Source organism: Onychomys torridus, chromosome 8 (assembly GCF_903995425.1).
Source record: "Onychomys torridus chromosome 8, mOncTor1.1, whole genome shotgun sequence".
Classification (NCBI taxonomy): domain Eukaryota; kingdom Metazoa; phylum Chordata; class Mammalia; order Rodentia; family Cricetidae; genus Onychomys; species Onychomys torridus.
The window spans coordinates 67895321-67908310 of NC_050450.1; the positions used below are offsets into that span (position 1 = coordinate 67895321).

At 39.3% G+C, this 12990-nt stretch overlaps 1 protein-coding gene across 6 annotated transcripts in view; it reads left to right on the forward strand.

The window, feature by feature from the left end:
- The window catches only part of Nf1 (neurofibromin 1), a 257122-nt gene that overhangs the window by 218847 nt on the left and 25285 nt on the right, over positions 1-12990 (forward strand). For all 6 annotated transcript variants that reach the window (XM_036195402.1, XM_036195407.1, XM_036195405.1 and 3 more), the window contains 10 exons: positions 2241-2434; positions 3202-3342; positions 3926-4205; positions 4681-4895; positions 5518-5579; positions 5712-5826; positions 6460-6561; positions 8236-8376; positions 10850-10976; positions 12393-12524. In XM_036195402.1, the coding sequence (XP_036051295.1) occupies positions 2241-2434; positions 3202-3342; positions 3926-4205; positions 4681-4895; positions 5518-5579; positions 5712-5826; positions 6460-6561; positions 8236-8376; positions 10850-10976; positions 12393-12524 (1509 nt within the window). The remainder of the gene's footprint in view (positions 1-2240; positions 2435-3201; positions 3343-3925; positions 4206-4680; positions 4896-5517; positions 5580-5711; positions 5827-6459; positions 6562-8235; positions 8377-10849; positions 10977-12392; positions 12525-12990) is intronic.

A 12990-nucleotide genomic window follows, 5' to 3' on the forward strand; every position in this document is an offset into this window, starting at 1 on the left:
CTGAGAAGAGCTATGTAGGTTAATAAGTGAATCACAGTAGCATACCTATCAGACTAAGAAAAGAATACTCCCCACCCCACCCCCCAGGGCTGAGGACCGAACCCAGGGCCTTGCGTTTGCTAGGCAAGCTCTCTACCACTGAGCTAAATCCCCAACCCTGAAAAGAATACTTTTAAGTTTGTTACCTAAAAAATACATACTGAAAGTATTGTGAAATGGCTGATTAGGTATCAGATTGAACAATTTGGGGTTTTTTTGTTTGATTGTTTGTTTGTTTGGTTTGGTTTTTCGAGACAGGGTTTCTCTGTAGCTTTGGAACCTGTCCTGGAACTCACTTGGTAGACCAGGCTGGCCTCGAACTCACAGAGATCCACCTGTCTCTGCCTCCCGAGTGCTAGGATTACAGATGTGCGCCACCACCGCTCAGCTGAACAACATTTTTAAAGATGAAATCCTGAAGGTCGATAGCATTGTAAAGGACAGTTCCTCTAGAAAGACATTTAAAAGTGGATTAGACCCTTAAGAATAGTCATATCTTTTGGCATTATAGTTCCAGTTTTTAATCTTTTCCTGAAAAAGTTATGCTAAGGAGCCAGCAAGGTGACTCAGCGGATGAAGGCACTTGGCACAAAGCCTTCCAACCTGAGTTCATCCCTGGAGCCCAGGGAAAGGAGAAGGAAGGAACCAACCCCATAAAGTTGTCCTTGCACCTCCCCAGAGCTCTGGCTCTGCACACACACACTTTGAAAAAGAACTAATGGTGAGGTGTTTGGAGCATGCTGCTTTTACGTTGATATTTTAAGACTAAGGTTATCTTGTTATAGTAAAGTGTGCGGATATTAAGTGAGTAGGTATTAATTGGTGAGCTTTGACAGTGAGTACATCATGAAAGTATCTTCTAGATCACAGCCCACAACATTTTCTAGTATTCAGAAGCCTCTCTCACTCAATGCTGCCCCCTCACCAAAAGTGACCTTTCATGACCTCCATTGTGGTATATTTATTTTGCCTACTCTTGAGTTTAATAAAACATTACTTAATAGAAAAAAGTTGAAAAAATCAAAGAGCAGACAAATTAAGTTGCTGGTTCTCTGTAGTGCGGAATAATGTGATAACCATTGAAAGTGATTGGATCACAAGTTTCAGTTTGGAAAAGTGAGGAAGTTCTAGTCATGGGTGGTGGTGGTAGTCACACCACAGTTTGAATGTACTTCATGTCACCAAACTATACACTTAAGAAGGTTAGAATGGCGCACGCCTTTAATCCCAGCACTATGGAGGCAGAGGCAGGTGGATCTCTGTGAATTTGAGGACAGCCTGGACTATGGAGAGAGACCCTATCTCAAAAAAACTAAACTAAAAATGTTTAAAAGGTTAGAATGCTAAATTCTATGCTGTATATGTTTTAGTACAATTTTTGTTTGTTTTTTGTTTTGTTTTTTGAAACAGGTTTCTCTGTTACCCTGGCTATCATGGAACTCACTCTGTAGATCAGGCTTAGTGTACACCAGTACTTCTGGTTTGGTTTACTGACTTTTAAAATTATTTCTTCAGCTGGGTGGTGGTGGCACATACCTTTAATTCCATCACTTGGGAAGCAGAGACAGGCAGATCTCTGAGTTCAATGCCAGCCTGGTCTACAGAGCAAGTTCCAGGACAGCCAGGGCTATACAGAGAAACCTTGTGTCAAAAAAACAAACAAACAAAATATATTTTTTCAAAGCTTAGTGTCTTTACCTCTTATTAAAATGTTTGTCCAGGCCTAATTCAAGGTAACAGTCTTTATTCTCAACCATTTCTTCATGATGAAATCATTGCTGGGGCTGGAGAGGTGGATCAACAGTTAAAAGCCCTAGCTGTTCTTCCAGAGGTCCTGGGTTTGATTCCCAGCACCCATGGAATGGCTCACAACCATCTGTAACTCATCCCAGAGGTTCAGACACCCTCTTCCAGCCTCTGTGGGTATCAGTCAAGCATGTGGTACACAAACTTGTACGTGTACACAAAATACTCATAAAAAATAAAATGGCGGGGCAGTGGTGGCACACGCCTTTAATCCCAGCACTCAGGAGGCAGAGCCAAGCGGATCTCTGTGAGTTCGAGGCCAGCCTCGTCTCCAAAGCGAGTTCCAGGAAAGGCACAAAGCTACACAGAGAAACCCTGTTTCAAAAAACAAACAAACAAATAAATAATTGTAATTTTCATTGACTGTCTGTACTAATGGAGTATTTTCTCCACAGGTATTGAATTGAAGCATCTTTGTTTAGAATACATGACCCCATGGCTGTCAAATCTAGTTCGTTTTTGTAAGCATAATGATGATGCCAAACGACAAAGGGTTACTGCCATCCTTGATAAGCTAATAACAATGACCATAAATGAGAAGCAGATGTACCCTTCTATCCAAGCAAAAATATGGGGAAGCCTTGGGCAGGTATTGAATTTGCACTGATACTTATCTAGTGCCTCCTTGTGCTAGTAACTCTTGGTACCCACATTCGTTATACAGAGCACATCATTCTCTCCTTCAGAAACATACCCAACATATGTTTACATACCTGTAAATAGCTAACGCATTTCAGAACTCTCCTTCTTGCATAATATACAGTTAAATATAGAGTTTAACTGTAGAAGCCTGTTGTCATTTCTAGTAAATGGTGTTTAAATATGTACCCCAGTCCCTATACACCACAGATCTCAGTAAATGCTTCTTAATGCTGTTATTCAGAACATCTGGTTTCATTTATAGTTGTAGCATAGGCTACATAGATACAACTCTCCTTAATCTGACAAGGGAGTGCATATTATTCCTTCAGAATAATTGCTTAAGGAAGCAGATCCTTATTCAGACAATGCTGTGAATCCTCTAACTGCTTTTAAATGACTTTGGAGCCAATTTCCTGGCTGTATGATGTCGTTAAAGTAATTAGATTGGTCATGTGTTACAGTCTTAGGAGCACAGAGGTACTTTCTGAAGATAGGCATGTACAGATGTTTAAAATCTGATCACTGGTCTTACTCTGGAGGAATCAGGAGACAGCCTCATCCTTCCCTCTATGGTTTATAGATCTCTAAGCCTAGAACTTTGAAAATCTGGGGGAAACAGGACATTTCTGTTTCTTGGGCTCCTTTGAGTGTTTTTAATTAAAGGTTAAGCCATCAGTGTGCTTGAAAACAACAAGACTTTCCTTGTTTCGCCAGATCACAGATCTGCTGGATGTTGTGCTTGACAGTTTCATCAAAACCAGTGCTACAGGAGGCTTAGGCTCTATCAAAGCTGAGGTGATGGCAGATACAGCTGTGGCTTTGGCCTCTGGAAATGTGAAATTGGTGTCCAGTAAGGTAACCACTTTTTCTGTGCCTCTTGGACTATGCCTTAGTATTTCTGTTTATCATCTTGGGAGTTTTTGTCTTATAACTAGCTAGGGTTAAACTTTGTTTATTTAAGAGAACGTGTAGGTGGGGGTGGAGTGGTATGGCTGTCTGTGTGCACATATGTGCCGTGGCTTACATGTAGAAGTCAGAGGATAACTTATAGGAGTCAGTTCTCTCCTTTCACCAGATGGGTCCCAAGGATCAAACCCAAGGTATGGGGCTTGACAATGAGCACCTTAGCCTACTGAGCCATCTCATCGACCCTGAATTTATTTTTTAAGATTTACTTTCCTTTTATGTGTATATGTGTGTGACTGGACATATGTATGTGTACCACATGTGCATTGTCTGTAGAGGCCAGAAGAGAGTGTTGAATCCCCTAACTGGAATTGCAGATGGTTGTGAGCTGCCATGTGGGTGCTGGCAAAGACCAAAGTCCTCTGCAAGAGCAGCTGGTGCTTTTAACCTCTGACATCTCTCCAGTCCCCTAAACTGTTTTTAATGAAGAAACTGTTAGTCTCGTGCTTTTAAAACATGTTCTTCTTTACAGGTTATTGGAAGGATGTGTAAAATAATTGACAAGACTTGCTTATCTCCAACTCCAACTTTAGAACAACATCTAATGTGGGATGATATTGCTATTTTAGCCCGATACATGCTGATGCTGTCTTTCAACAACTCCCTTGATGTGGCAGCTCATCTTCCCTATCTCTTCCATGTTGTGACTTTCTTAGTGGCCACAGGGCCCTTGTCCCTTCGAGCTTCCACACATGGATTGGTCATTAATATCATTCACTCTCTGTGCACTTGTTCACAGCTACATTTTAGCGGTAAGTTCCTCGAAGGCAATCTTTTGTTTTGTTTTTCCCTTTTGGTTTTTCAAGCCAGGGGAAACTGATCTTTTTTTCACTAGTTCTTTTCTCAGATTTACCTTCCCTGACTGCTGTAGGTTTCTTACTGTGATGATATCGTCTCACCAGGCATACAAGCAATAATTTGAAATTCTATCAAACAAGAAAATAGTAACAATGACTTGTATGCCATGGCAAGCTATAATAAAGGTCTCTATGTTTGTCATATAGATAGTTGTAATTACCATATAACCTAAGAGCTTATTGTAAATTTATAGTGTTGCATTTCTAGTGCCAGTATGTTATGTAGCGGCTAATACATCTAGAGATTTGACTTAGGGAGCATGGTTGTGTGATTTTTTTTTTTTTTTTTACACATTTAAATTCTCTTGAATTCAAGATGAAACATATCACTTTAAAATTAAAATATTGCTATATTCTCTTTCTTTTACAGAAGAGACCAAGCAAGTTTTGAGGCTCAGTCTAACAGAATTCTCATTACCCAAATTTTACTTACTGTTTGGTATTAGCAAAGTCAAGTCCGCCGCTGTCATCGCCTTCCGTTCCAGTTACCGGGACCGGTCTTTCTCCCCAGGCTCCTACGAGAGGGAGACTTTTGCTTTGACATCCCTGGAAACAGTCACAGAGGCTTTGTTAGAGATCATGGAGGTACAGAAGGAAAAATGACAAGAAGCCAAATTAAAATCCTATTTAAAATATGGAATATGCAGGGTGTGGTGACACAAGCCTTTAATCTTAGCACACAGGAGACAGAGGCAGGTGGATTTCTGTGAGTTTGAAGCCAGCTGAGTCTGTGTAGGGAATTCTGGGCCAGCCAGGGCTACATAGTAATACCTTGCCTGAAAAATAATTTTCTAGTATACAGAGGAAATACTGGTTTGTTCTGTTATCTTACACATAGAACTTAAGATATTTCTTTAGAATATGTTCATTTTTTAAATTAGATCTATTTTACTTTTTGTGTATGATTGTTTTGCCTACATGTATGTGTGTGCACCACATGTGTGCCTGGTGCCCAAGAATCAGGAGAGGAGTTCAGAAGAGGAGGACAGACATCAAACTTCCTAGAACTGGAGTTACAGATAGTTAAGAACATCCTCTATCAACCTCTATCCTCTTCAAGAACAACAAGTGTTCTTACCAGCTGAGCCACCTCTCCAGTCTCTGGAATGTGTTTTTTATAACAAATATCACTTAATGACATGATGAACGTTAAATATTCTAGAAACCTTTGTGTACATATATATACTCAGAGTATCCTCTTTTTCAGGCGTGTATGAGAGATATTCCAACATGCAAGTGGCTGGATCAGTGGACAGAACTAGCACAAAGGTGTGTCCTAAGTTAACCAGAAACTGGAAAGGACGTGTAGTGTTGAGAAGAGCTATTGCAGCATGATCAGTCTTGTATTTGTGTGCATAAACACAAAGATTTTCATAAGTTCTTTGGCTCTTTTAATTGCAGATTTGCATTTCAGTACAACCCATCCCTGCAGCCAAGAGCTCTTGTGGTGTTTGGCTGTATTAGCAAACGTGTGTCTCATGGGCAGATAAAGCAGATTATCCGAATTCTTAGCAAGGTACTTACTCCACTTTTCCTAAAAATTTGTCCCAAATTACAAATTATACTTTCCAGTTTTTAAAAACAATTAAAGTTCAATTAAATCTATATTTTAAAATAATTTTTCCTTACTGTAATTCTTTGAAGTATGAAATCTTGTCTAAAGAAAGTACCTTTAAGTTCAACGTGGTGATGCAGCCTTTACCCCCAGCACTCTAGATACAGAGGCAGGTGGATTTATGTGAGTTTGAGGCCAGCCTGGTCTGCATAGTGAGTTCCAGGACAGCCAGCGCTACATAATAGAGGGAACCTGTCTCAAAAATTACAAAAAAAGAAAAATCTTTTTTAAAAAAAGTGGACTCTTTTCTAATCATGTACACTCAGTGGTCTCAGTTTTCAAAGCCTTATAACCTTATGTAAAGCTACATAATTCATAATTAATATAATAATGCCCTTCTTATTAGAATGTAATATAGAAATATTTTTAAAATAAAAAGTCAATTGTACAGTGTTCACTATTATTAGAAATTGTTTGTCACATACACTACTTGTCAAATACCTAAATTTTTCTCAGCTAAATCTGAGCTTTATTATAGGAACTGATGTTTTATTTCAATGAAAAGTGAAATAAAGATTTCTGTTTTCCTAAAAGGCACTTGAGAGTTGCTTGAAAGGACCTGATACTTACAATAGTCAAGTTCTGATAGAAGCTACAGTGATAGCACTAACAAAGCTACAGCCACTTCTTAATAAGGTAATAACCACTGGTTGGAGCACACATTTACTCTTTCGGAGACTGTTACCGTGGTTTCTTGTACAATGTTTAGAAAATTGGGTGATTCAAAAGAGATTATAAAGAAGAAATTATAGTCAAAGTGAGCCTCTTGTCCTAGGAGTTAGAAAATAAGGTGGATTGACCTAGCATGGTGGCCCACACCTTTAGTCCCAGCACTCATGAGGTGCAGGCAGGTCAGTCTGTGAACATGAGGCCAGCCTGGTCTACATAGCAAATCCCAGGACAGCCAGGGCTGCATAGAGAATACTTGTCTCAAAGAGAAAGGGAGGGTTAGGGGAAGAGGAGAGCGGGAGAGGAGGAGTGAGAGAAAGAAAGGGAGAGAGACAAAAAGGAGGGTAGATTGGAGAGAGTGTAAAGAAAGAACTGTAGGCAAAGTGGAGCCTCTGTACAAGAGTTAGTTGTTTGCCATAGAGGAAGAGGAAGTATAGTGCATCTTTTCTCCTGGGCTTATGTGTTTGTGATTTTTTTTTTCTCTTTGGTACTAAAAAAGATAGGTATAAATTCTTAATTCTTTCATCTAATAAAGTATTTGTTGAGCATCTTCTGTGTATCTGGTAGTGCTTAGGATATACCAAACCAAGTTAGTAAAAGTGTCCTGTATCTGGGATGGATATGGATGTTGAGAAGTGGACGGATAAAGTCAGTAAAGTACTACTTAGTGTATTAATGGTCATCACTGTAGAGAAATGTAAAGCCAAGAGAAGTATACCTGCTCATCAAAAGAGTTTGTATGCCGGGCTAGAGGTGCAATCAAAGATTGCACTTGCTTAGCATATACAAGACCCTGGGTTCATCTCTACCAAGAGAGGGGAAAGGGAATAAGGGAGAGATGGAATATATATGAGTGAATAAGAGTTTATACTAGTAAGAATGAAAAGTTGAAAGGGTAGAGTCTAACTAGAATTAGAAATAAGTAGGACAGTGGAGTTGTGGATAGACCATTCTAGCAGAGAGTCAATAGAGAAAATTGTAAAGATTGAATAGAATTAATCCACTATTCAATAGTCTTCAGAAAGGAGTTTGGAAATTATCATTTCCTAGTAGACAGTATGGTAACCCAGAGTGCACTGTAGATCAGAGAAGGAAGGAACTGCAGGCTGAAAGAGGGTAGCTTGGGTACTGTCTGCAGTGGTAACAAAACAATGGGGGGGAGGGGCGCTGGAGAAATGGCTCAGAGGTTAAGAGCACTGGCTGCTCTTCCAGAGGTCCTGAGTTCAAGTTCCAGCAACCACATGGTGGCTTACAACCATCTGTAATGATATCTGGTGCCCTCTTCTAGCCTGCAGACAGAACAATGCATACATAATAAATAAATTAATTTAATTTAATTTAATTTAATTTAAAAAAAAACAAAAACAAAAACAAAAACAATGGCCGGTGTCAGTGGCCACTGCAGAAGAGTCAGCAAACTCTGGGAACTAGGAAATCTCAGAGGAAGCTCAGGCTCTAAGCCTAGTTGATGGTATTTTTCATTAGACCCATGGAGGGGACAAGTGAATCTGTCTATTCATGTTCCCCAAGGAGAGAAAACCCAGAAATTAGGTGAGGTCACCTGCTTTGTTGATGCTGCAGAATGCAGGGAGAGATGATTGCTTGGTTTACCACACTAACCTGGAGTGTCTCCATGGCCAGGACTCCCCACTGCACAAAGCCCTCTTCTGGGTTGCTGTGGCTGTGCTGCAGCTGGATGAAGTCAACTTGTATTCAGCAGGCACTGCACTTTTGGAACAAAACCTGCACACCTTAGATAGTCTCCGGATATTCAATGACAAGGTGAGTAGGCATACCTCTGAATTCCACATTGCTCACAGTGAGTCTTCTTTTCCTTCTCTTCTGTAGTTCTTTAGAAATTGAAAGTGGTCCGCAATCTAAATATGAATTTAATGCATCTTATTGTAAGTGTAGTTCCTTAGTAGGTCACTAAAAACTACTTAATCCATAGTTCCAATATAGAAATAGCCAAGAACAATATACCCTGCTCTTAGTGATTAGAATAGTAATAAGTAGGATTGGAAAGATGGCTCAGCAGTTGGGAACACTGACTGTTCTTCCCAGCATCCACTGGTGGTTCACAACCATCTCTAACTCCAGTCCCAGGAATCCATTGCCCTTTGTGGCCTCCTTGGGTACTGCACACATCCATACATGGAAGAAAACGTGAACATAAAATAAGTAAATATAATTTTTCTTAACTTTTAAAGCTCTGTGTATTCATTATTGCTGATTTTCATTCTCTGGCCCTATTTATTTTATATATATATATACATATGTATGCATATGAGACTTTATTTTTCAGTTATTCAATAATAAATCTTATTTTTATTGAAAAATTATACTTCATAAAATCTGTACAATTAGTAACAGATAAGGAAGTTGGTGAATCTAAAGAGAAGTTTTGGATACTTAATTAGTTTTCTTTCCCCCTTTGCCTAATCTCACTTTAAAGTATACCATTAGTGGCCTCCTTCACGTTTATTAACCTCGATAAGAGGTTGGATTTTGGCTCAGCATGTAGAGGATAAAATTAAACAGTATAAAATTGGCTAGGGATGTGGCTTAGCAAGTAGAGGTACTTACCACTGAAGCTGACAACCTGATTTCAGTTTTCAGGACTTCCATAGTAACATAGTAGAAGCATGTATGCACTAAATAAATGAAAAATATTGTTTCAGAGCCAGTACAAAATTATATTCCTTTTGTTTTGGAGAAAAATGGAAAGAGTCTAAGAGAAAAGAGAAAATTCTTTTGAAAAGAGAATATGTATGTACATGTGCATGCATTTATGTTTGAAATGTCCTTGAAATGAAATGAAATGAAATGAAATGAAATGAGATGTGGGGAAACAGAGCATAGCCCAATATAAAGATGCCTGGTCTGCAGTACTTGTTCAGTGCATATAATGTGCTACAGACCCAGAAGAGGTGGAGGTCTGGGAAGTGTGGGAACAAAGTGAGAGGTAGAAGACACCTCGAAGTTGGTCAGTCAGACCTCTTCACAAAAGGGGCAGGAATAAAGAATGTAGATACCTGGAATGTGTCTGGTTCTGAGCTAGCCCCTTCTTTACTAACTTCATTGTTCTACTCTGGAGTTGCCTTAAAATAATGGTGGTTTCCAGTAGTGGCTAGCTATTGGCTATTTGTATTTTAAGAATATTTACAAATAAAATACATATCTTTAAAGCATCTGTCTTGCCATTTTCTTTCTTTCACATGTGCTTACGTGCTTGTTGGGGTGAGTGCATGTCACAGTATGTGTGGAGGTCAGAGGACAACTTGTGGGAGTCTTCTCTCCTACCACGTGGCTTCCAAGGCTAGAATTCAGGTGATCCAACTTGGCAGCAAACACCCTTAACCACTGAGCCATCTCTTCAGCTCCTGCCTTGACATTTTCACTTCTGGAACATCACAGGAGGAACTAATTTTGATGCCAGAGCTTCAAAGTACTAGGAATCAGAGCTAATAAAGCATCATTGAGATCACCAGACTATTCTCTGGGATGTTAGAGTCAGAGTCATAGTGCATGCCTCCAGGTCCTGCTACTTGAGAGGCTAAAGCGGAAGGTTTAAACCTACATAGGCAACATAGTGAGTCTCTGTGCGAGCTTGATAGCAATTATCAGTCAAAAGTAGCCGGGCATTTTGGCTGATGGCTATAGTCTTAGCACTTGAGAGGTATAAACAGAAGGTGTTAGCCAGCCTTTGCTACATAGCAGGTTCAAGGCCAGCCTGGGATAGATGGGATTCTATTTCCAAAAACCAAAATAAAATAAATAAATAAATAAAACAATAGCTCAAAATTGTATATTGTGGGCCTGCAGATGTAGCTCAGTGGTAAAGTGCTTGCCTAGCATACACGAGGCCCTGGGTTCTATCCCTAGCACACCCCAACACACACACATACACACACACACACACACACACACACACACACACACACACATCATGTGTTGTAAATCAAAGCAATTTTAGTTTTCCACTATCTTACTACTTATCTTTTAGACTATCTTACATTTATAGTACCCTAAATATTTTTGTGGGGATTCCTGTTAACTAAAAATTTTTCTGAAACAAAGAATTACTTAGTGTGTCATAGCTGTTCAATGCAAACAAAAAAGTAAGTTTTTAAACAAAGTATCTGAGCCAGGAATATATATCTAGCTTAGTAGACTTGGGGTTCTAGTACTGGAAAATGAAAAGGAAATTTCTGCGTGAACTCCATCAACTGTATACCCCTGATTGTTTTGACAGAGTCCGGAGGAAGTATTTATGGCAATCCGGAATCCCCTGGAGTGGCACTACAAGCAAATGGATCACTTTGTTGGACTCAACTTCAATTCTAACTTTAACTTTGCACTGGTTGGACACCTCTTAAAAGGTAAAGATTCCTTCTGTCAGGACGTCTCATGATGTAGTATTGAGAAGCCAGAAATAACTAAAAAGGAATTGATTACTTGAGATAAATTGATGTAATCTAACCTGTATGTTTTACTCTGAAATGAAAAGTATATCTACATGAGTCGTTTCAATTAGTAAGTATTTAACTAGAACCTAATGTCCATATCAGACATCAAACATAGTACACTGAATATTTATGTTGTTTCATATATGTGTATTACAGAATGTTATTGTACAGATTTAATCACAGAAGGCTTAGGGATTAACCCTTGTCCAAGGTTGGGTTCAGTCTCCAGCATTGCCAAGGATTGAAGGAATTTCCAGTTTAGAGTGCGTTGATGGTCAGATATGATCATATGTCCTCTTCGACTTGTTTCTAGCATGTTCTCTATCTACACTCCTATACTGTGTACAAGCACTCATAGTACTGTGTACTATGTACCATTCTGGCACTGCGCTCTCTTGCAGATTCATTGGTGTTCTGATAGCCAACCATCTCCACTAGACTAGAGTTAAGTCACTTTCTTGCCTAGCTTTAGCTGCTCATTGCCAACTTCATAGCTCCATAGCCATGCTCTATTAAGGTGGGCAGTTTTCTATAAAATAAATCAATATGTGTTAAGCTAGGCATGATGGTCCACACCTTTAATTCCAGCAATTGGGAGACAGAGCCAAATAGATCTCTTGAGTTCAAGGCCAGCCTAGTCCAGAGCTACACAGTGAGACCCTGTCTCAAAAATCAAAAGACAAAAACAAAACAAAACAAAACAAAACCCAAACCAAACAAGGAAGAAAAAAAGAAGAAATCATTTTTAAAGATTTATTTTTATTTTATTTGTATGAGTGTTTTGAGTTGTTTTGCCTGTGTGCATGTATGTGTAACACCTGAAAGTTTGTTACTTGAGGTGGCCAGAAGACATACTAGATCCCCTGGAACATACTAGCCACTATGTGGGTCTTCGGAGCCAAACTCTGGCCCTCTGGAAGAGCAACCAGTGCTCCTAACTGCTGAGCCATTGCTCCAGCCTCAGGAAACACTTTTGAAGTAGTGGAGCCCTTATGTCAAGTGAAATCTCAAGGGGAATGCTAATGCTTAGTTTTGTTTGTATTTATTTCTAACCTCTGTGTTTCTTTAGGAAATGAAAAATCAATAATGTTATCATCTTTCCTAACACCCTCTCCTTTAGGGTTCCAGGGAACAGCCTCTTCCACACATGTGGGATGTGTAATCTTACGTATAATTAACTTCACATTTTCATGTTTGACCTTCACAAATGGCTATTCTTGGATGGCAGAAGCTCTCCTTTTGTTGTAGAGTTACTTGTCACAGCATAAGAGCTCAAGCATTTGTTCATGGACTAAGTTAACTTGTTATTTGTTTGTTTTCTTTTTATAGGGTACAGGCATCCTTCACCTGCCATTGTTGCAAGAACAGTCAGAATTTTGCATACACTACTAACTCTTGTTAACAAACATAGAAATTGTGACAAATTTGAGGTGAATACACAGAGTGTGGCTTACTTAGCAGGTAAAAGCACAAAATTGACAAAATTAGTCTAACTGTATCATTGTCTTAGGATCACCAAAAGATACCCATGCCTAGCTTTGGGTCTTTGCAGCTAGTTCTTTGGCCAAATAGAGCATTCACAGTTTATTCACAGTTTTGCCAAAACATTTTTTATTATAAAAGAGTATCTGAAATGTCCTAAAATTGAATTGCCTCAGCCTATCATCCCAGGCCTTCATAGCCCTCTATTCTATCCTCAGTCTAAAGTTCATGAGCATTTCCTTTTATAGCCTTTCCAGATGACAGGCTATTTCAAACCAATCTACTTGCTGTCTCCCCCTGGGCTTTCTGCCTCTTTCGTATTCATTCTTTGTGTTACTCTACCTGGGATGCCTGTCCCATCACCACCATTCACTGAACTGTCTAACTATGTCCTATCTAATATTTACTGTATTCTACTCAAACAATGTAATTTGATGTGGTTTGG